General features: G+C 41.9%; 1 protein-coding gene across 6 annotated transcripts in view; it reads left to right on the top strand.

Annotated features, from left to right (window-relative positions):
• Nucleotides 1–13,173: 13,173 nt before the first annotated feature.
• LOC147631809 (leucine-rich repeat-containing protein ODA7-like) overlaps nucleotides 13,174–25,471 on the top strand; it is a 50,177-nt gene continuing 37,879 nt past the window's right edge. For 4 of the 6 annotated variants that reach the window (XM_086808337.1, XM_086808341.1, XM_086808336.1 and 1 more), the window contains exons 1-7: nucleotides 13,174–13,301; nucleotides 18,735–18,783; nucleotides 18,892–18,958; nucleotides 22,344–22,405; nucleotides 22,590–22,661; nucleotides 22,821–22,919; nucleotides 23,023–23,088. In XM_086808337.1, the coding sequence (XP_086664463.1) occupies nucleotides 13,246–13,301; nucleotides 18,735–18,783; nucleotides 18,892–18,958; nucleotides 22,344–22,405; nucleotides 22,590–22,661; nucleotides 22,821–22,919; nucleotides 23,023–23,088 (471 nt within the window). In that variant the 5' untranslated portion in view covers nucleotides 13,174–13,245. The remainder of the gene's footprint in view (nucleotides 13,302–18,734; nucleotides 18,784–18,891; nucleotides 18,959–22,343; nucleotides 22,406–22,589; nucleotides 22,662–22,820; nucleotides 22,920–23,022; nucleotides 23,089–25,471) is intronic. The other 2 variants (XM_086808338.1, XM_086808339.1) reach the window with 2 other exon arrangements.

Raw genomic sequence — 25,471 nt, forward strand, 5'->3', positions numbered from 1 at the left:
AGATTATAGGTTTTTTACAAGTGCAAATGTTTTCACAAGCACTATTTAGTAAGTTGCTTCAGGTAATTATGTCTAACTATCCCAGATTTTGAGCAATAAACTAGACAAGAATAACTTCCAAGCATGAATTTCAGGGTGACCAATTTCCTTATAGGAAAAGGATATTGGGAGTTCATCATAGGTGATGAAAAGGAGCCATACATTGGTGAAGAAAATCCCACCCCTCATCAGGTGCATGCATATGAAGCATAGCATGCAATGCATTTCTAGGCTTTTTAACTCAAATAATATCTAAATATTTAACCACTCTTTACACACATAGTCTAGGAAGTGTTCACACATACATATGAGCTTTGTAATACCCAACAGAATCATGACCTTTACTTCATCAATTACATCCAACTTGGGCTCGTTCAACTTTGGACATAGGCTTGACATAGGTGGACCTACATAATGCTTTTACTAAACTAACATGATACATGGCCCAACTAGGTGGAATTCAAAGTTTCATGGAGATTTCATTAATTTTCTTCACGATCAGAACAGTGGCTAGACGCTACAGATTGGAACAAGTTGCATGGCTGGTCATGTAGAAAACCCGCATATGGACAACACTATGTGAGTATCTTACTACATGTGTGTTCATGAGAAAGAGTTCTTTGAAAGCCTATGACTGATTGGGCAAGGACTAGTGGCTAGAAAATTACCTAGACAATGTGTTTCTCTAGATTTTGGCTATGTGGCAGGATGTTATAGACTGAAGTGATGCTTCTGGCTTACTGAGAGATATACTCACAAGCTTGAAATTGTTTGAAATTGTCTAGATTTATGAATCTACTTTTGCAAATATGTGGACTCTTGATATGGCTTGAGGATCTCACAAAAGTTTGTTTATAGATACTGAGATGGGTCCATGGGATCCACAAGTATGAGGGTCCTCCTCCTCCTCCTGGGTCCAAAAGAAGCTGGTGTCATGGTTGGTTGGTGAGGGGGAGTTGAGGCACGACTGGGGGCAAAGATCTCTTAAGAAAGTGTCCCAAATGTCTGTAAAGCTCGTGTAAGAAGAGCCCAAGGCAACACTAGTATGGGAAATCCATGATCTTGGAAAGTGGGCCAAATCCCTCATGGAATAGATAGTGAAACCTCCCTCGTATCTTGTAGTATTTTGGGTAGTGAGACAGATGTAATGCTTTTGTATCTCAACCTCTTTTTATCATAATTGGCAAATCCTCTCCTCCCTAAGTCTCCCGATCTCCCCTGCTCTGAAGACATGCTCAGCTTTCCTGTCGACCCTCTGAGACAGTGGGATGAAACTCATATCTAGCCAATCACAATCTACATGGTATGGGACATATAAACACTTAGGTATCCTTGCTGCGGATGAATCAATTCTCAGTAAACATGAGGAAGTGATCTCTCTACCGAGATAAGGTAGTGTGGGATTGATGGTTTGATGTAGATCATACGGGAGAACATCATGACTTGGGGCCTCTCAACTCATTACCAAATTCTCATCGGATAAATCCAGTCCCCATAAGTCTACTCTGTACATTAAGGCTAGTGTGACGAGGGCATCAAAATGCCTAGGCACCTGGAAATGTGCCTGGAAGCATTGTCGAATTAAGTAACCTCAAGGCTACATATCCTTGTGTTACTCTGTCATGTGCTCCTCAAACCATGGTAAAGCATGGGCCCTGAAAAGTGACACCAAGGTAGACATAGGATGAGACAATCTCCATAGGATCCCCTTTGTATGTGAAGCTCAATCTGGATGTGAAGGGGTGAGAGGTATTAAACACTATTACCTTGGTTTTACCAAGGTTAGCAATGAGGTCCCACTGAGTGAAAAAATCCTCTAATGTCTCTAAATCCCCTCGGCTAAATCATAAAGGAGAACGATGTCTACATAAGTAGTAGGGGGATCAATATGCCAGCCAACATGGGACCAACCCAACTAATCTACCAACAATGAATCTTGAGATCTCATCATTGTAGAGGCCAAAAAGAGTGGGTGATAGAGGGTAGCACTGTTTCACCCCAATAGTGATGGAAATCTCTTGTGATGTACCTCCTAGGACTCTCACTCATGACTAACCCATAGACAGAGATGATGCTCCAAACCATGTCGAACTATGTTGGGTGGGACTCCTATCTCTTGTAGATGCTATAGGAGGTAGGCTTAGGGTACCTCACAAGCTTTGTAAAAATGCACAAAGCAACATTAAAACCTCTGATGTTATGCTCTACCCTCCTCGATGATGGAGCGAAGGGTGAACATGTGGTCAAGGGTGGAGTAGCTCCTCCAAAAGCATGCCTATCCTGAGACTCTACATCCCTGTCTCTCTACGAATGAATTGAGCTCCGCCTCTAGCATCGATCCATAGAGTGTGGCCAATGTGTAACCAATCATGATTTCCCTATAATTATTAGGATTAAGTGGATCTCTAGCTTTGAGAATGTGGGTGATGGTGTCAGTGAACCAAGAGGGTGGAAATCCTTCACAAAGGGTTCTATTGAACATGTAGGCTAGGAGGGGTGTTAACGTATCATCGGCATGTGAGATGTACTCAGCAATGAGTCCCTCATGATCTCAGGCTTGCCTATTATGTAGTCTACAGATGGCTTTGAGGACCATTTCATAGTCTACATATGGCCTTAAGGACCATGCCCTTTGTGAAGAAGGTGGAGGTGGTGGAGCAGGGATCTAATAATGGGGAGGATAGAGGTGGTTGATGATGGACAATATGATAGAGGGGGCGTGCATAGGAGTGCCATCTGTGTCCGAGTAGGTGATAGGCATGGGGGGGGTGATGATCTACGAGTTTTCTCCAAGCCGCTTTGCAGTTCGGCCCTAAGAAGAGATCGTATAACTCATCCCCTACACTCGTTTCTTATATTGGGTGAGGTGTTCAGAAATCCATTGCGCTTGGGGCTTCATGATTTCCCCAATCCATACCTCATGCTTAAGAAGGAGCATGTGGCTCGACATTCATCATTATACCGATAGTTATGGGGCATGGAATTGGAAGGTGGCTTGGCGGTAGACCACAAGGTGTAGATGAAAGAAGTGGTGGTGGGGCAGATTTGTGGAGAATGGTGGTGAACTATGATGTGAGGGTGGGTAGAGGAATAGTAGGATCCATATCTTAGAGGTTGCAGTAGAGTCAAGCTCGTGATCAAAATGGACCTAATGTAATGTGAGATGGGGGGGTAGTGCCAAGGGGGGGTGGCGTGCAAGGCATGGTCGCTATGCAAGGGGATGGGATAAGGAAAGCAGAGGGTGCATAGAGGTGCACATGTGAATAGAGAGAAAACGACAGGGACCAACACACAGCACAAACAACAGGGACCAATGTGTTATGCGAGCAACAATAGGGACCAGTCCGTAGCATGAGCAACAATAGGGACTAGTTGTGCGAGCAACAATAGGGACCAATGCGTAGCATGAGCAACAGTAGGGACTAACACGCAATGCGAACAAAGGGCAAACAACACACATTGCGAACATAGGGCAAGCAATAGGGACCACTGTCACTTTCCAAAAAACAACTACTATTTTCAAATTCATCTAATTTTTCATCTTTAGAATAATCTAAGACGCGGGCGAGATAATACTTTCTTGTCTTCAGCATGCAAATGAGTGTAGAACAAAAAGTTACGGCTTAGTCTATTATGGATATGTATATTCACAACTTTTCTTGTAGGTGTATTAATTAAATGTGTGGCATTTAATTAATATAACCTTAGTACATGAGTTCCCCCCAACTCCTCTCTTTCTCCCTCCCTCTACTCATGGAATGCCCTTTAAGGCCTTTTATAGAGAATTGTGAGACCTTAAATAGAAAGGATATGGGTGAATGCATGCAAATAGAAAGCATATGGGGGGTCATCATTTCATTGCCTTAAAGAGAGAGGATATGGAGGGGTGAATGCATGCAAATAGAAAGTATATGGGGAATCATCATTTCATTGCCTTAAATAGAGAGGATATGGAGGGTCATCGTTTCATTGACTTTTTCAAGCATTACTCATTACATACTAAAATGAAACCTTAGAAAAACACTCTTATTCTTGAAAATCTCATAGAATATATTTAATGGAAATGCAAAAACATTTTTGGTGCCATATTGGATATACTTATCCGTATACACATCAACTCTCTAAAAGAAGTTTAGAGGGAACACATTTTTTTGGCAAATGGTGATCGGTTTCTTTCCTCTCTTTCTCTCTCTCGATGATCTGGGGGAACCTTCCTGCCCCTCCTTGCTATTTGCATTGTGCACTAGTGGTGCTCTGATGTTCATGTTGTGCGTACTTGCTCTTCACGCCCCTCCCCTCTGTTTGCGTTGCCCCTTGCACGGTGGGTGTACCTACTCTCTGTGCCCCTCTCCCCCCCCCCCTCTCTCTCTCTCTCTCTCTCTCTCTCTCTCTCTCTCTCACGGGTAGTATGATGATGCATGTAGAAACACACAACTCTAACTCTTGCAAGATAGAGAGAATGTACCAATTTCAGCACGTAACAAGTGAAAGAAAGAGAAAACATAGCTTGTAGGCCCAAACCACAAACTGTAGAAGGTTGGGAATAGTTGATTATCGCTGAAAATGAGCACGAGGGAAGCATAAGAGACTGTTGCTATAGCCAATGACCTCCAACAGATATGTAAGAATGAGATGAAAAGTGAGGGAAAGAATCAACACCCTTACATATCCCTCCAGAGAGCTGGTCGGCCAGTTGTAGCAGGCCGACAGCTGTCCAGTAGCATAAAATGCTTGAAAAAATTGGTAGAAAAAACCCAAATGATATTTGTTAAATATGCCAATGCAGGGTCTCATAAAATGACCAGTACAAGCATGAAAAAGGTGATGTAGTGAAAGATCCATGCCCCCTCCGTGCAACAAATTCGGGGGTGCTAGCAGTGGAAGTAGAACTTCTTGCGCAGGGTAGAGCCTCTCACTCGGGGCCTCGCCCACCACGGATATCCGGACAAGAGACTAATCCCTCGGTTCTTTCAAAACCGAACCCAGAAAAACTTCCCTCGCCCAGAAAGCACAGGCGATTCCTTCAGGATATTTTTATTCTAACGTAGTCAAGAGCCTTAACTAACCAAACTGATCCGACCGAACCCGTAAGTCACATGATCAGATCAAGGAAAAGACTTGCACTTGGATCATAGAGACCAACGCTTTTTTCCTCATCGAGAGGCACAACCGTTGATTCTTTTCCATAGAACAAGACTATTCGGGATTTACTTCATCTATCATACCATAACAGAATTGAGTCTCATTTTAGGGATCCATCAGTCCAGCCTAACCCCATCCAGCCCCATGGGTTAGCCAACCGCCCAACCACTGTAGTGATAGGATCCATTTAGGAATTTGGTTATGTTTTGTCTCGGGTACCAGGGAAAAGAGTTCCCAGGCCCCCTAGCCGGTGCTTCAAGCAAACTTCAAGATAGTCACACCACTTATACACCCAAAATGAAATTGCCTATTTCACAGATTCAGCTGTCTTTAAAACAATCTTTTAATGAAACTATAGTATCACTGATCATAATCCTCCAAAATATCCGGTTGAATTCTAATTTTCAATCATTCCTTCATCGGTGTACCTATAGCATCATTGGCAACCAGAACGCTCACCACCTGTCCACTCAGGGGCCTTTCCAATAGTTCCTAGCTCATAGTACCCAAAAATATATTCACTTATAAAAATCCAGATGGACTCTCCGTTTGAAGATCAGCAAGATCAACCAATCGATCCATATAAAAGAGCCATGGACTCATCCATTGAGGACCAGCAAGGTCAATCAACCAGATCCATGCCCGAGTTCAGAAAACAACTCTAACACCTTGTTTCACTTTCTTCCTCGACGCACGCGTGGGACCGAGAGCTTGAGCGCCGTATGGTCAGCACCCTCTAGGATGCTTCGCAAGTCACCTAGCGCTTCACCCATAGGCCACTTCCTTGGTCCCTCATCCACCATACCGGAAGCTCACCATTTAAATTGAACCGAGGCTAGTCCACCATACCGGAAGCTCACCATTTAAATCGAACCATCTCATCCATTCACATCTACCCGATCCACATTACATCACATCTCATCCATTCAGATCTACCCTGATCCACATCACATCACATCACATCTCATCCATTCACATCTACCCAATCCACATCACATCACATCACATCCATTCTCATCACATCTCATCCATTCACATCTATTTACATCACGTCACATCCATTCACATCTACCCTGATCCAATCACATCACATCACATCCATTCACATCACATCTCATCCATTCACATCTACCCGATCCACATCACATCACATCACATCCATTCTCATCACATCACATCCATTCACATCTACCCGATCCACATCACATCACATCACATCCATTCTCATCACATCTCATCCATTCACATCCATTTACATCACGTCACATTCACATTCATTCACATCTCATCGCATCTATTCACATCCACCATCACATTCATTGCATCCCCATCCCATCACATACATTCTATCCACATTACATCACATCCACATCTATCCACACCACATCTCATTCATTCCATTCACATTACATTACATCACATCCACATCCATCCATATCTCATCACATCCATATACATCCCATCTCATTTATCCACATCCATCCAGTCATTCACATGCACATCTATCCACATCCATCCATTCATTCACATTTACATCTATCACTTCACATCTTATTCTCATCCATTTACATCACATCACACCCATACATATCATCACATCTCATTTACATCTATTCACATTCACATCCACATATATTTACATCACATCACATCCATTCACATCTTATCACATTCACATCCACATCCCTTTACATCACATCACATCTCATCCACATCCATTAACATTTTATCACATCTACATTCACATCCATTTACATCACATCACATCTTATCACATCCACATCCACATCCACATCCATTTACATCACATCACATCCTTTCACATATCCTTACATCTCATTCTCGTCTCTTCATTCACATCCACATCCATTTACATCACATCACATCTTATCACATCCACATCCACATCCATTTATATCACATCACATCCTTTCACATATCCTCACATCTCATTCTCATCTCTTCATTCACATCCACATCCATTTACATCACATCACATCTTATCACATCCACATCCACATCCATTTACATCACATCACATCCTTTCATATATCCTCACATCTCATTCTCATCTCTTCATTCACATCCACATCCATTTACATCACCTCACATCCCATTCACATTCATTTACATCACACCACATCTTATCACATCCACTTACATCTTATCACATCGCATTCACATCTTATTCCAGTGCATTCACATCTTATTCACATTTAGTAACATTTTCTATTTTTGATACCGATGGGACTTTTCTAAATTTCTGTCAATTGCTTGGCCTAGTTAAAGGTGCTTTTTCTCGACGGATATTTTCATATTCATTCTCAAATTTCTTAAGTGAAATATATTCAATATTCTTCTTTTGAGTAAAAGATTCATGGGATTTACAAAAATCAATTCTACCCATATTTTCCAATAATGCTCATAATTTTACTTTTAATAAATACTCATAATTTGAATTATGCTAAAAATTTCTCTTTTTCCATTTAATTTATTGGATCTCAAATATCATGTTCCTCTTTTTGCATTTAAATGATTGAATTCCAAATGTCATGGGAATTTCTCTTTTATCATAAAATAAATTTATCTAAAATTTCCCTTTTCTTTAATAAAAATATCTTTAATTAATTATTTATGCATAAACACTAAAAATTAGTTTTCCATGAATGTGATGAAAATCATTCTTTTAGCATAGGATGACCAATCCTAGAATATGGTAGGAAGTCCTCTTTTAGCATTATGCATAAAAATAAGATATGTATTATTTTCTAAAAAATTTACCATAGCTTCGCTGCTATTACTGATAATTTTTACTTTTTCTAAAAAGATTAAGACTTTGTAATACAATTAGGATAGAAGAACTATCCTTAAATCTTAAATCCAAATTATGGAATTAAATCATAAATTTATCATAATTTTATTAACATAAAAGCATAAAAAGCCATTTTCTTAATCTCTAGCTTAACAAGCTTAGAGATTAATTTTGAATTAAGAATTTATCAATGAGAAGCATTCATTTGCTTAAGAATTAGTCATAGGAATGACTATTCTTTTGGGAGAGAGAGATATACATAAAAAGCATTCTAATTAAGCATAAAGATTAAATTTTTTGTGATTAACATTAAAACTCTTAGAGAAAGCTTGATTTGCATTAAAAACAACTAAATAAAAACTTCTCAAGCTTGAGAGGGGTTGAGAAGTGAAATCATTGAGAATATAATCAAAAACCATGAAATTCTTCTTACCCTTAGGTTTAGCTTGCTTCTTTATCTTAGAAGGAAGCCCCCAACTAATCAATTGGTTTAGTATGTTGAGAAGAAAGCTCCAAGGATTGTTGAAGAGAGAGAGAAGCTCCAAGCTCTCCAAAAGTAGAGGATTTTTAAGGGATAATATAAAATATCATTATTTTAATATAATACTGGCATGGTATAATTCATAAATTTTTTCACAGAAGACTAAGGATCTATTTATAGGTGAGGAAGGGCACTAACCAAGTCCCCAACTAGGTTCTAGAATTTTCCAGGTTCAGTTTGGCTCAATTTGGACAAGATTTGGATCACTTTGGCTCCCTTTTTTATTTGGTTTGATCCAGGAGAGAGGAGAGATAAAAATATCACAATTTTTTGAATTAAAAATTCATGCACATGTGTGAATTGGGTGCCTACCTCAAGAGTCAAATGCATCATTATTCCAAAATATCTCATTTTTGTAGTAATATCTCATAGTTTTTAACTAATAAACTGTGTACTCCCTCAACTCTTCATCTTATGTGAGCATTTACTCATTTTTGGGTATTTTCTTTTATTCTTTGGATTTATCTCATCCCAACACTTGGATTAATCCAATTAGCCCATTGGAACCTTAATTGGACCATAATCTAAATTTTTTTGAAAATGTAGACCCTTAGGCTAAGGTCCTTTATACACATTTTCAATTAATTCCAAATGCACATTGGAAAGTTCTTTTTAAATTTCTATTTCAGGAGAATCCATTTTAGACACTAGGAGGATTTTTATATCCAAAGATATCTTAATTTAGGACTATCTCTCTCTAGACTTTTTCTCTCTCTAGGCCAAAACAGGGTAAAACAAGATATTTCTTCTGTTTCAGAGAGGGGAATAATTTCAAGAACAGAAGGGGAGGTTCTTACAACTTTACATCTCAAAAGCTGAAGGGACAAATCTTATGTGTAGACCCTCTAGAGATGATATATTTCAACACCTCCTCTTCAATGTGCGAGAGGGGCGGTCCAATACCAGCACACTAAAGTGACACCTCCAAAGTAGCTCTCAGAAGTGGTTTGGTGAAGAGATCAGCCACATTGTCCTTGGTAAAATAGTAGGCTAGCCGAAGAAGTCCCAACTCAATCTAGATGCGTACAAAATGATAATGCACTTCAATATGCTTGGATCGTCCCCATATCACATGATTCTGAGCTAGAGCAATAGCACTTTGAGAATCCGAGAAGATGGTAACTGAGGAAGTGTCAGCACAACACAAATGCTCCAGAAGCTAATGAATCCAGAGTGCCTCACTGGAGGAGAGAAGGTAGGATTTGTACTCAGCCTCGATGGAAGAAGCAAAAAAAGTCCTCTGCTTTTGAGACTTCCAAGAAACCAATCCAGTACCAAGCATGAAGCAATATCTAAATGTAGACCTCCGAGTATCAATGTAGCCTTCCCAATCAAAATCTGTGAAACCCACCAAATCACCACCACTGGAATAGGTGATGCCATAATCTGAAGTACCTCGAAGATAAGGAAGAACTCTCAAGGCTGCCTGCCAATGAGACCTTCAAGAGGCTGATGAGAACTGGCTAAGAACACTCATAGCATGGCTAGGTAAAGTAATGAGCCAACAATCTACCGGTACTCTGTGGAATCCACCAAGGGTGTATCATCCTCCTTGGATAACTTGGCATTGGGATCCATGGGACGAGAGAGGTGTACAATCGGACAACCCATAAAGTGAGAGCAGCTTCTTCACGTACTTTCGCTGAGAAATGAAGATACAGTCATCTTTCTACCTAACCTTCGGCCCAAGAAAATAATGAAGAAGACCAAGATCAGTCATCTCAAATGTCTCTGAAAGCTTGGACTGAGAACCTGTGTGACCAACTCAGTATCTGAGCCAGAAAGGATGAGGTCATCAACATACAAGACAATGACACAAATATCCCCATTAGAAAGTAGCACATAGAGAAATCTCTTGAAGCCATGTCCTCTGACAAGAAACCTTCTCTGAAAAAAAAGGGCTGTAAAAAAACAACAATTAGCCTCATCTCAAGCTGTGCACAGTGAGAGGAGAGAAAGAAGAAAGGGAGAGAGGGTGGGAAAAGAGAAATAGAGAAAGCAAATCTCTCAGGAACCATGTTCTCAGCACCTAGAAGAGAGCTTCAGCCTCCAACAGCAAAAACGCATCAGTTTAACAGTACAGATGCAGAAAAACGCAAGATAATGATGAAGCCTCTGCTCTGATTAGAAAAACGTAGCACAATGATGAAGCCTCTACTCCAATTACAAGAATGTAGCAATTTCTTACCTGTAGATCAACATTTGGCTCTGATACCATGAAAGAAAGAGAAAACACATGTTGTAGGCCCAAACCAGAAGGGTGGGAACAGTTGATTATTGCTAAAAATGAGCACGAGGGAAGCCCGTGGGGTGTTTACAAGAATAAGAGATTGTTGCTACTACAACGAATGACCTCCCACATATATGCAAGAATGAGATAAAAAGTGAGGGGAAGGGTCAGCACCCTTATATATCCATCCCTCTAGAGAGCTGGTTGACTATAAAATGTCTAGAAATTGGTAGAAAAAACCCAAATAATATCTACTAAATATGCCAATGTAGGGTCTCATAAAAATGACCAGTACAAGCATGAAAAAGGTGATGTAGACCCTGTGGAGATGATATATTTCAACAAGAAGCTGCCTTACCCAGCAGCAAGAAGAAGTGTACATTTCTTACTAAATGAGAACAAGAGCTACACCAACCCTTCTTGAGTGAGGATAGCGTAGACGCTTAGCACATTCTTGAGGATAAAAGGATCCCACCACCCATCACATGCCCTAATCTTTGGGAAGTCTATGCACAACGACTCTATAAGATGCCGAATCCATCCATACCCTAAATGTCACACATTCCATGCCCCACCACTATCATACACATTTGCATGTGCATGACATATTGGGAATAACTAATGTTGTCAATGTTACTCAAGCTCTAAAAAAAGCTACATAATGGGACTCGTGAGAGTAAAAGATCATAAAGATCTTTGTGTGGAACACTTTTTCCATGGGCATCACCTACTAGAATAGATCCTTTTGTGAAGGCTTCCCTCCCTCCTAGACCACAAACACTATTATTCCCATCCATAAAAAGCAAGAGACCCCATGGACCATGTTAGTCATAACCTCTATGGGGACACCCATTATTTATGGGAATATTTTATTTTTGGATATATCATTTTTAGATGTGTTTATATCATTTTTGGATGTGTTTATATCATTTTTAGATGTGCCTTATATTTATATCATTTTTAAGGATTAATGTGTTCAATCAACTATATGCACTAGTATGATATAGTTAGGATTAATTTGTTTAATCAACTTTATCCATTGACTAATATTATTTTGAATGTAGGTGATGATTGAGTGGTGGATTATTTATTAATCGCGGGCAGAATATTTGTTGGACCATAATGAGATGTTTGGGAAGATATATCAACACCTATTATGGTTACATAGGTTGGCATTAATATTTTTGGAAGGCTAAGGCCTCAAACCTTTGTACATACCAATTAGTATTTATAATTTGGTAGGCCCAAGACTTTATATTTGTAGCTTGCTATATTTTTGAAAGAGCTTTTATACTCTGAGCATCAAGCAAAAGAACTTCTATGATTTTTCTAGCATTGCTAATTTGGAGATTCCATCAAAGAGTTTAGGACTTCAATCGAGCAACAAGCATTATAAGAAAGAGGAGAGTTTACATCAAGAGTTACTTTTTGCAAGAGTCAATCATGAGGATGATGACTTCTCTCTCGAGCAAGAGAGTAATTCTGAACATGAAAGTATATCTAACGATCCAGGTATGCCTAAACCTATTATAAAGAAAGGAGACTTAAGTCCAAAGAGACCAACTCTGTGGTTAAGTTACCTCTTAGATTTTATAGACCTTTCAAGGTTATTTTTTGCAAACATAAATGATAATGCATTCAAAAGTTAAAGCTACCCTCATATCTATAATTCTTTTCACGTTAGTCTTTTGAGACCATTTCGAGGACCTCTACCTTCTCATTCTATATTAGAAGAACCTCAAGAAGAACATCTTGTGCCCGAGTGACCATGAGACACATTGGTAACACTTATGTTAAGTATCTTGTGGCTTTCAAGAATCATTCTATTGAAGATGCTAAATGGATGCTAGAAAAGTTTTTTCGTTCTTACTAAAATCTCATCCACTTGACACTCTGGTATGCCCGCCGATACAGCAATGTATGGTGCACTGTTTTGGGGACTGTGTCTTTTGGTAAGGTAGATCGATTAGCCTAAGAGTCCTCTTTTATTGTCACGGACTTGCGTGAGTTCGAAACTGACTGATGGTCTCATAGTAGTAGGTGGAGGGAGGGGGACAGTCTTGTACATGGACAAGGGCAGCAGAAGGGCGTGATTGAGCATGGTGCTCAAGATTTTGTTCCTTATTCACGCAATGAAGGTTAAACCTTACACAAGTCAATTCCTATTAATTAATCACCTATGGTTCACTCAACCCCTTGAGAGTGAATATGCAACCCAAATGTATGTGAATAGATCCATCAAAACGCATGTGAATATGTACCAAAGTTTCAAATTTTGAGGTTTACTGAAATTGGAGAATTTGATGTACCAAACTTATTCAAGTTTACTGAAATTAGAGACGTGAGATTATTTATATAAAATAAATAACCAAATAATTAATATTGATATTGTGAAGTTTTTCAACTGCATTTTTGTGGATGCTATCGAAGCTCCGTACTTTGTTGTGACAGTTTTTACGGTTGACGAGTGCTCGTGAGAACATGGGGTTCGATATGAACCCACAGTCGCTCAAGAAACTCTGCAGAGAGTTGAAACTGTAAGCAAGAAAACTGGATAATAATACCTTCCTCTATATCTGATGCATTACGCAGTGGCCAAATTTTTTTTCTTTGAACAGACGATTTCAGAAGTTTTGTTTTTCAAAATGTGGATCGTGTATGCGTGTGTGTGTGTGTGTGTGTGTTGTAGTCAGAAATTCTGAGATTTCAAGTTGGGTGAATTTGAACTTTGTGCAAGAAAAGTGGCCTACTGCATGGCCACTTTTCTTACTCACCCTCACTGAGCGACCTATTATCTTACAATGGCCAACACTCTGCCAAAACTTAACCCTAATGGCTCCCCAGTAGTATGGCACATGCATCATGCTATACAAGGATGATGCATGCGGTATCCCATATCCTGAAACCATTTTTGGGGAGGGGGAAGTAATCTTCAATACCCTGGATGGCTTGTAACAGATACTATGGCAAGTTCTGGTTCAAGTTATGTTTTTGAAGAATTTTCTGGTTGCTCCCAGAACAAAAGTGAAACTATTAATGTGCGCATCATATGGAGTAATCTACATGTCGAATACGGCTTGTCTTGCCTTTAAACATGTATGAAGAGATAAGGAGACTCCTAATACCTCTGCGGGACAGGGACTCCGCCTTAGAGCCGACGCCCAAGATGGGTATAGCAATTCCTTTTCGGAAACCCGCCAGATTTCAGGAGTTTTAGTGGGTGAGCCAGCTGCAGGTCCCATAGTACCTGGACTCCCACTCCCTAACAAGAGTACTTGGTCGCTGATGCCTAGAGCAATTTACGATGCTAGGTCTTCCAAGGTCTTACCTTAAGGAAGTAGATAAGTCTCCCTGATGTGAGCAGAGGGATGAAACTAATGACAAAAGCATTCCTCTTATGAGTTTACTGTGTGTGAAAACAGATTTTTGTCCAGCCCTAAAAAGGGGATTTTCTGGACATTTATTGGTTTTATTTAGTATTTTTGTGTCTTTTCTGCTGGTCAACAGCCTTTAGGCTGGCCGACCAGCAGTCCTCCACAGTATATATAGCTTTGCCTCATCATTCACCATGGTGTACCACTTCTTGACCATATCCGGTACTATCTGCTGCTGCTGCTGCTTCTGCCGGGCTCTACACCACATTGCTTCATCATCATCGCGCCTGACAGGACAACACCTCAGCGTTTTATCATCTGGCCACATCTCGGGACAGCAGCCCACTCTCTGCTACAGGCCACACCGTGGGACAGAAGCCCTCTCTGCTACATTCAATACATCAATGTTTACATCAGCATATCATCAGCGCTTATATCAGCACATCATCAGCATTCACATCAGCATATCATCAGCGTTTTACCACAGCTTATGGGACAGCAGCCCTCTCTGCGCTACATAGAGCACTTCAGCGTTTTTTCCTCAGCTTTCACCATCGGGACAGGAGCCCACTCTTTGCTACATCACACCATCGGGAGGGCAACCCACTCTTTGCTTATCTTCACCATCGACACCCTTCAGGTACGCAGTACCCTTGTCACCAGAGCTTGCACCACTCGGGACGGCAACCCTCTTTGCTCCTCAACCCCCTTCAGGTACGCAGCACCCTTGTCACCAGAGCCTGTACCTTTCAGGTACGCAGCACCCTTGTCACCAAAGCCTGCACCCTTCAGGTCTTGTATCACCCTTGTCACCAGAGCTTGCATCACTACACCACTCCGGACGGCAGCCCTCTCTGCTCTTCATCTACCAATTCAGGTACCGCAGCACCCTTGTCGCCAGAGCCTGCATCACCTCATCTTCTGTTGCCACTACCACCTCGGAGTGCCTCTGCATCCACCAACGCGAGCCTTCGACACCGACCGCCTCTCGGAGTGCTTTGCCTCACATCGACGCGAGCCTTCGTCATCGACTGTGCTTCAGCTCGGACATCATCTTTACTTCTGCATTGGTCTTTGTCACAAAATTCCTTACAGCTTCTATTTTTCTATCGTTCATGTGTGGCATGTGGAGCCTAACATGACATACATGTATGGCTGGTGTAGCCTGACATGGTGTGTCTGTGTGGCATATGGAGCCTGACATGACAGTACATGTATGGTTGGCGTAGCCTGACATGATAGTACATGTGTGGCTCGTGGCCTGACATGGTGTACATGTATGGCCATGGAGCCTTACATGATGAAAGTCTCTGGGAACATAAGCTTTTCATCAATGGGAAGAAGAGTGAATTCTTCTTGTAAGAAATTCACTATTTAGGACATTCTTTCCAAGGATGGAGTACGCATGGATCTAGCAAAGATTCAAGTAATCAAGGATTGGCCAAAACTGCAGAATGTGCATCAAGTTAGGAGCTTTATTAGTTTATGCTCGTACTATCATCGATTCATTCGACACTTTGCTTTCTTAGCTTCACCGTTACATGATCTAACGAAGAAGAAAGTAGCATTCCGTTGGTCGGAACCCGAAAAGACAGCTTTTCAGAAGTTAAAGGATGCCATTATATCAGGGCCAGTTCTTATTATTCCAGATTTGCATAGGCCTTTTGTGGTGGAGTGTGATGCATGTGGAGATTGCTTGGGGGCTGTTTTGAACCAAGAGGGACATGCAGTGGCTTTTGAAAGGTGCCGCCTGCAACATGTGGAATTGCATTTGCAGGTTTATGAGAAAGAGTTGTTAGCCATTATTCATGCCCTTCAAACATGGAAGCATTATCTTTTGGGGACTGAATTTATGGTAAAAACAGACCACCAGAGTTTACGGCATTTTCTTACACAGCCTAAACTCTCGGAAAAGTATCTAAGGTAGGCAAACTTCTTGTCCATGTTTCATTTTCAGATTTTGCATACCCCGGGCAAGAAGAATTTGGTGGCGGATGCTTTGTCACGCAAGCCACAAGTGCATGCCATAACTACCGCCTACCACCAGGACTTATCAAGGATGCTAGATATGTATGCTTTGGACACAGATTTTCAGCTTATTTGGGCTGATTTGAATCATGGTACTGCTGTCCCATCTTATTCGATTAGGGATGGGTGTTTTTGATGATGCAAAATCGTATTTGTGTAGTGCGTTAATTACGCCAAAAGGTTATGGAAGAGTGTCATGCTCTGCCATATGCTAGTCATTGTGGTATGTTGGCTACTACACAGGCTTTGGAAAGATATTTCTTTTGGCCAGCTCTACGCAGGGATATTGAAGCTTACGTGCGAGAGTGCATAGTGTGTCAGAAAGTCAAGTTTGACAGACACAAGACACCTGGTTTGCTTCAGCCTTTACCCATTCCACAGGAACCATGGGAAAGCATTGCTATGGATTTCATTATGGAACTTTCGAAATTGGCACATGGAAATGATGCTATATGGACTATTATAGATCTTTTTAGCAAACAGGCACACTTTATTCCTGTGAGGAAAACAATCAAGCCAGAGCACATGGCAAAGTTGTTCTTAGCTCAGATTTTGAAACTCATGGCATGCCCAAGTCTATTGTGGGGGATAGAGATCCTTTGACTACCAGTTTATTTTGGCGGGCATTGTTTGATAATATGGGCACAAAGTTAAGTTTTTCATCAGCCTATCATTCTCAGATGGATGGTCAGAGTGAAATAGCAAATTCAGCTGTGCTTGATTTGTTCAAATGTTATGTATTCGAGCAGAAGTCAGTTTGGAAAAAGTATTTGCCATTGGTTGAATTTGCATACAATAACATAGTGCATTCTTCAACTAATAAGACTCCATTTGAGATAGTCTATGGCAAGGTGGTGCTTCCACCTATCTTACGAACAAAAGATGAAATCTTTGTAGTAGATGAGTATGTCCGTGATTTGGATACTGTGTTTGCACAGGTTCGAACAGCCATAGAAAGATCTCAAGCTAAGCAGAAAAAGGCAGCTGACAAACACAGGCGAGAGGTGGTTTTCAAGGAAGGTGATTGGGTATTACTAAAGTTTGAGAAAGCACGTCTTCGGAAGCGGCCAGGTAAGGAAGGCCGGTTTCCTAAGCTTTCAAACAGGTATTATGGGCCATTCTAAATTTTACAGAAAATAAATGAAGTGGCATATAGATTGGTATTGCCTGATCACTATAATATCCACAATGCCTTTCATGTCAGTTTGTTAAGGCCTTATGTGGGTCTTGTTTTCATATTGTATTGGAAGAAACAGGTGCAGCCAGTGGTGAATCCTGGGCACTCGCAAAGTTGTATTGGAAGCAGACTCCTTTTTGGTAATCTAACCATAAAGGGGGGGAGGGGGGGGGGGTCAGCTGGCCCCTAGTGTGGTGTACTGTGCAGCTTTGTTATCTTATTTCATCTGGCACACATATGTGTATTTTCAGATTTCATGATTGATTAGATTTTCCGTGTTCAGTTGCCCCTTCCGTTTACAGTCTTTCTACTCAGACTCCCCTCACATCAGAGGGCTTTTGTACATATGTTCACTCACCATTATATATAGATTCACTCACCTATTTCATGCTGTGTTGTTTTGCTCTGATCTCTCGTACATCTGGTCCTTCCATCCTTTTTCCCTCACATATTAGTCACATTTTGTGCCATGTAAACCCCGTCTCATAAAACAAAAAAAGACACACCATAAAATGTCTATTGTATGCAAAACTAGGTGTATCCATGTCATGTTGTTTTGATGAAAGTGTGACTACCAAGGTGGTTCCCTAGCATAATTTCAACCACAGGAACAAGAATGAATTGGTGCTCTTGGCTGACGTTGAAGGATGTGCTGAATGCTTCTTCTTACCTATACACTCTGGCTGCTAATTCACCATCATTGAGCCACCCCTTGGTGGTTACTTGTCTTGTGTTTCTCCTCAATTAGGAACTTCTAATGCTTTTGGATCTTGTGTAATAGTCACTAGTGCAGCGAATTCAAAAACCAAGGTTTACTCGTTCTCAATTGTTGGCATTGCTACCAATGCTAGGCTCTGAATGGCTGTTGATGTCTCATAAATGAAAAGGTGCACCTCCTCTTGCTAAGTTTTGACCTCTGGTGAAGAAACCACCCCCTACAGTGCAAACTGGGTTTGCTTCTTATGTACGATTGCAATCTTGTCTCCTTGTTGGCGACAATCTGCTTCTACCTTCTCCCCCTTCAAGCAGATTAAGAGGGAGATGTATGGCTGAAATTATTTGAGAGGACAAGCTAATTGCAAGTTCGTTTTGTCCTTTTTGTCATTAAGAGTCCAATTTATACTCAGTTTTATGGATCTATCAACTGCATGGCACTTTTTAAACACGTTTTTGGCCCAAAGCACCACTCGAATTGCTACTGATTCCTCTTGCTCCATATTTGTATCAAGGTCTTTACTTTGACTGATTTAGGAAAGGGTTTTTTTTTTTTTTTTTTGGATTCTATTGGTGTTGTATTGAATAATCTTTGGTACTGTTCTTGTAACTTTACTTTCCCCATTTCTTGGGTTGATTATTCCCAATTCTATCTTATCACGAGTTACTTCATGTAGGTATTCAAGCTGTCCGGAGTTGAATGAAGTTTTGTATTTGCAGCAGAAGGTTGAGCAATGTTCTCACTACAACCTAGAGATCATGAAGATGAGAAATGGTGTCATTGGTAGATAATGTTGAACATGCCACTGAAATCAGTTTTTTTTTTTTTTGCAGGGTATTATGAAGCTCAAGCATTTGGATACCTATACAGGCTTGCGATCTTTACATTTGGAGTGCAATGGTATAATTCTTTTAATACATAAACTTCATTTTTTCATCATGAATGCTGTTGTGGATGTAGCAGTATCCTTGTCTGTGGTGCTAGAAAAGATGGCTCTAGTGAAAGAATAAACTTATCCTCCCAAATATGGAAAATGTTCTTTCAATACCCTTGAGCGGCTTGGAAGGTGCTTTGGATCCTCACCTTTCACCCTCAAAGGGTGGGTAGACGGTATGAAAACTTAAGTTATTCTCTTTGAGGGTGAAATGGTAGCGCTCTAAATGGTTCTTGTACATATAGCTCACTAGATATGTGATGGAATATTAGTCTGAGCGTGCTAAAAAAACCCAGAATCTATGCTTCTTTGCAAGTAAGCAGTGTGAGGGCTGAGTTTAGTTACGCTTCATGTGGATTATGAACCCTCATCCATCATGTGGGTAATGAGCTACAGACTTGTCTGCATTGCCCATGCAAAGGAGCCTTAGGTGATGAAGCTTTAACTTTGCTATGGTGCAGAGATGTGCCATCTTGTGCACAGTTACTGTGCTTCAGGGCCTTTAACTAAAACTGGGGAGTGAATCTACTTGGCTCAAAGTTGGAGGAGAACTCTCAAGGCTTTGACTAAACAACCTTTTGATGCTAGCACTTCACACACTTGTTCTTCTTTTGTCATGTACGTATTTCAAGGAGCAATTTTCTCTGTATAGTTTCTTTTGAGGCAGTATGCGCGAAAAGGTTTGGAGGATGGTGGGATTTTTTTTTCCAAGAAAAGATCCTTCTATTAGTCAAAAGAAAGTGTCGGCATGATGCAGACTACAACCCTCTGCAAAGGCTGAAGTAATAAAAAGAACCCTCATGAGCAGTATACAAAATGCAACATGAGGGAAGGGAGTCGCCCTCTCTGGCTGGCCGCTCTCGGAGGGAGGCTACAATGATTGAGGTGGTGGGAAAAGCCACACTAGGTGCCTGTAGTGGCTAGATCAGTCTGTCTCTTCCTCCCCCCTCCCCCCTCATCAAATCTTCCCGGTATGGTGCACATGATGCCCATCCAAATGAAGCAGATTGTCTTCAGGGGTGGGGTAACGGATCCACCAATGACGTCGCTGCATCTTGCCAGCCAGATACGCTAAGTGGCAATGTTGCTAATGAGATCCCATCTATGGCTCACAGCAGCCTTACGGGTCCATCCTAAATCAAGAGGCAAGGTCGGTTCCTCCTGAGGCCTAGAGGTCTCTCTTGCTGACGGGGGATTTGTGAAAGCAAAGCACATAGGATCTACTCTGTGGGCCAGACCGGAGCAGATATGGTCCTAGAAAATGTGACACCCGGCCCAAAAGAAGTGGCTAGAGGGGAGATGGATGAGCTCATTCCACATCAAGGGCTGGCAGAGGTGCTCCTTGTTTGCAAGAGGATGGCAACTGGAAGAGAGTTGGGGAATTGCCTCTAGCGTGGTAGAGGCTTGCAGGTCGGGGCTACCGAGAAGATCCATCTGGTACCAAGAGGCCACAAGACACCAGGGGTGGAGGGCCGGGCCAAGATGCGAGCAAGTAAGAATTCCTTCCACAATTCTCCTCCAGCTGGAGTCCACGGACTATCAGCTTGCCCAGAAGGGCTCTGCTTTTAATTGCGGAATCGATGATGCCCAAGCCCCCTTTTTGTGGAGGGGTTGGACAATAACTCTCCAGGCTACTGGCAGCATGGTCATCACTGTTAGACCATAAGAAGTTGCGTGTAAGCCTTTGAACCTGTCTGAGTGAGAAAAAGCCCAACAAGATGCAATGTACCACATGATGGCCAACAGAGCCTGGTTGGCTCTAGTAAAGCAACTTCTCTGAATGCTCAGGAGGGATGCAATCTGCTGCATGGGGGTGATGTCAATGCCCTCCTAGCATCCAAGATATTGGGCCATCGCATCTCTGGATATCCATTGAAAAGCATCATTTGTTTGCCAAGTCGGGGAAAGAGAGGGTCCCACCCAAAGAGGAAGAGTAAAGGAGCTAGGGACAGCCCTGGTGCACCGGGCGGGAGAGGAAATTGATCCCCTGTGCTCCCTGTATGAGGACCTGGCTGTGTGCCAAAGAGTAGAGGTTCAAGACCACCTGAATTTGAGAGGCCGAGAAGCCCATCCATAGCAAGATGTCCTCCAAGAAATCCCAGTCAACACAGCTGTAGGCCTTCTCGAAGTTGAGAAGGAGAAGAACCGCTCTGAAGAAAAGGGATGGTTGGAGGGGTCTTCTGGCGGCGATGAGGTTGTCATAGAGTGTTGTGGCCGGGTGTGTTGCTCTCAAGAACCTGATCCAGAAAACACCCAATCACTGGGAGGAGTGCGTGGTACTCCTTAGGGAGCGGGGGAAGCAAACCGAGACCGGAAAACCTAAGAATCTGACCACCAATGGGTCAGAGTTTGGAGAGAAGCCGTGCCTCCACTCGGTGAAGTAGACCCAGGACCTCTGCCCGGAAAGGTCTTCCTGGCCAGGGTGGGCCAGCAGAACTTGATTCAAATAATGTAGCCTTTGCCGAGGAAAAGGACATTGACAATGCGCCCTTTCTTGTCGACCAAGGCGGCTTGCAAGAGGTATCGTATCTATCTCGAGGTTGGCAACAAATTTGCAAAGAAGAATTGTGGCCTCGAGGGAGGCCACTGAAGAAGCAAGGAGCTGGAGGTCCGCATTGGATAGATGACAGCTGATGGCTGCCTTGGATGGGTTCTCTCTCCAGGTTGGGAACAAATTCGCAAAGAAGAATTATGGCCTCGAGGTAGGCCACTGAAGAAGCGAGGAGCTGGAGGTCCGCATTGGATAGATGACAGCTGATGGCTTTCTCGGATGGGTTGGACAGAGTGGGTGCCATTCAATCCTCCCCAAGAGGGAAAGCCAAAGGGCACCGAACTGCTGTCCAATGAGCATAGGCAACCGGCAAAGAGCACCAAATGGGGGAAGGAAAAAGGAAAAAGAAAAGGAAGACGGAAACAGTGAAGAGGTGCGAAAGAGAGGCTACAGGACAGAGGCGGCGGGCGGGAAGTTGACAGTGGTGGGTGGAACAGTACGTGCACACAAAGGAAGGGGGCAAGGGGCTGAAGAGGGGGGGTGCTGTATGGATCGGGAGCTCCAGCTCTAAGTTCCTTGTTGGATGGTGGAATTTGTGGTGGCTTTGGTGGGAAGATGAACCAGCTTGATTGCATTTCCTGCACCAACTATTGTGGATGTCTCCTTGTAGCCTGTAAGGAGCGGCCATTGAACTGTCGACACTCAAGGTCTTAAGATGCAGATACAATCATCAGGCAAAGTTTCTTCTAATCTTTCCTTCAATAAGCTGGAACTGAGGTGGATGGCTTTTTTGTGTGTTGCTTGGACCTTGTATTTTTTTAATTCAACTTTTTAGTGAGTATGCATTTTGATATTTGCAGCTATTTCTGACATTGAGGGCTTAGAGAATTGTGTGCGCCTCTCTTGCTTATATCTGAATCAGGTGAAATCTTTACTTTGGTTGTAATTCTATGCATATGTAACATGCCTCATCAAGATTTGCAGGTGAAATCTTTACTTTGGTTGTAATTCTATGCATATGTAACATGCCTCATCAAGATTTGCAATGCCATGCATGGATTAAAAAGGGCTCTAGAACAACCTTGTTTTATCATTTAAATGCACAGAACCTGGTTGAGCACATCAAAGGACTCGACTATCTCAAATCTTTGGATACAATCAACTTGTCTGATAACCAGGTCACCTTCTAGTGGAGCATTGCTATTGCATATTTTCAAGTTGCTTCAAAGTAAAGAATCCAATTATTCTTAGGAGTTGAACAGGCACAGCAAACCAATTTTCTTGAATCATTTTATGCTACATGTGCACTTTCTTGTCATGGATTTATACTTCTACAGATCAAAGAAATCAAAGGTTTATCATGCTGTCCATTGCTGAGACAGTTGAACATCTCTGGTAATCGGATCCGGACAGAAGAGGACGTATCTCATTTATCTGTAAGCATTGAACTTTGCCAAGCTGCTGCCTTATAAAGGTGGCATTTTTTTCTCTCTCATTTCTAAAGTGATGACTTCTGCCTTCTCTAAACTTGCGTCACAGGACTGCAAGAGTCTGCAGTCGCTTGATATCTCCAAAAACAAAATAGATGATGAAGATGCTTTGAAGGTGAGTTTCTATGAGGAAGTGTATACTCATGTTAGATTCTTGAGTTCAAATCTCTTAATAAAATGACAAAGTGGCTCAATGACCTCTAAAGGACCTCTTGAATTTGTAAAAATTTCTCCACTTGCCTCTTCTACAGTTACTTGGAATGTGGTGACCTTGGTTAGATCTGTTGTGCCCACAATCAAACGATACCAATTATTGAGAATTGGCTTTTGATTTAGAGGTTATTGTTCATTCTTTCCCAGCAAGCATGGGTTGCTTTCCACAACCCATAGCCCACTCAAGGCTTCTGTTCATTCTTTCCCAGCAAGCATGGGTTGCTTTTCACAAACCTGAGCCCACTCAAGGCTTCTGGTCTTCAACACCCCCCGTCTTCCAACCACAAATCAGCTCGTTGTGTACCCACACAGGTCAGCACACACTTCATGCAATGGATCACAAAGGTGCAGGGAAATTCAAACAGGCACACATGTGTGTGCAAGTTGCTGGGCTGACGTGTTGATGTCCATACAGTTGATCTGTGTAGGGTTGTCCGTACAAGTGCATCAGTATAGTGATATCCATACTGATGAGCTGAGTGCTGATGGCTCATCTGATCACTGAGGATGTAGAGCCGAGCCTATGGCAGCTCACACTTTAATGTGAGGGGCTTGTGTGTGTGATTTTTTGGATGGCTGGCCCTCTACTATGACCTGAAATTCATCCAAAAAGAGTAAAGAAGGAAAGCTAATAATTATAAATCTTTCCTTGCCTGATCTTGTGAAAGAAGATTAATTTATTTGTTTTCATACTTGTATTGTTTATGAATGTTGGGCACACATGATGACCGAGGACGGCCAGTCCCTTCACAACACAGATGTCCCATCTTACAAAGCAGTCTTCAGTTACCCATTCACAGGCATTTTCAGTTGCCCATCCAAAGGCGTTGCCTACTCACACATATTTTAGTTACCCAATCAATTATCAAAGGTTTTACCATCACAAGCATCTCAATCTGGGCTTGTAGCATTCACAATCCAAACAAGATAGTCTCAATCTAGACTCATACCATTCACAATCCAAATGTGACACCCTACCAATGACATTCAAATGAGAGGCCATGTACCGTAGTGTCTGTATTGGTGAAATTCTTTCTGCCTTCTTATCAATATCAGTTATTTCTTGGCAGAAGTATGCTTTTTTTTTTTCAAGAAAAGATCCTTCATTAGTCATAAGAGAGAACATCTGCATAAATGAACTACAAAGGAATTTTCATGTGGAGCAAACAAAGTACATCCCTCAAGCAAGGTATAAACACAATGGGTGTCCGCTCTTAAGAGGGAGGCTACATCCGGGATGGAGGGGGGAAAAGCCACATTGGGGGCATTGTGCCACGTTGGATGGTTGGGTCCCACCCTGCAATAACAAGCCATGTGCCAACTGTGAGGCTGCAGTGTGCTAGGAGCCACAAGATGAGGGCCATCATTGGTGGGGCTGAAAACTCCCCAATAGCCAATGCCAAAGATCTAAGAGGAAACCTTGGGATATACCTTGAGATTTCCACCAAGCGGAGGCCATCGGAGTGCCGTCTAACTCTTGAGTAATCTGGCAGTGTATTGAAAGAGGGGGATGCTGGGAGCTTCACGGGATCCCAGCAAAGTCAAGCTAAGGGGCGATTCTCCCAAAGCTAGAGACACCATGAGGGGTCGTTCGCGATTTTTAGAGGCGAGCGATCAACATGGCATGTGTAACACGTGGAAAGCTTACAGAAAAGGTTTATAATTTGAAAGATACTTGATGATGGATAGCACCATGTAGAAAAGATAATACACAGGATTGGGTCCCAAATACCCTCCAAATATTCTCTGAAGGGCCCCCACCATGTGCAGTGTATTTGCTTTATTGAATGAGCAGATTGACAAACTACTTGAATAATGTCTAAAAAATAGACAAAAATAGCAGAAAAATATCTAAAATACATGGCCTCATAAATCTGGCTAGATACAACATGAAATATGCACATATATGCCCAATCTAGAGATGATAATGCCAATACCTCCTCTTTAGCGTCAGATGGGCGGACTGACTCCAGCACGTTGAAGAAAGACCTCCAAAGAGTCTGAAGGAACAACCTCCTCATAAAAGGCACAAAGCTTGCGAAGATATGGTACATTTGAATACTGAGAAGGTCTTTGGAAGAAGCCACGAGAAGATCGAGAAGATATCGAAGACGAAACAATAGGATCAATCTGAAGAGAGAAGCCCTCAGGAGATGGAACCATAGATGGTACCTCCTCTGCATCTGCAACAAGTATCGGGACCGAAGTAGACTTCTCCTCTGAAGAAGAAGGAAATGAAACAACCATTGGAACAAAGTGATCATCAGTGATAGTAGAAGTTGTCA

This window comes from Cibotium barometz, chromosome 14, assembly GCF_041138505.1.
Source record: "Cibotium barometz isolate CiBa-2024 chromosome 14, ASM4113850v1, whole genome shotgun sequence".
In the NCBI taxonomy this organism is placed as follows: Eukaryota; Viridiplantae; Streptophyta; class Polypodiopsida; order Cyatheales; family Cibotiaceae; genus Cibotium; species Cibotium barometz.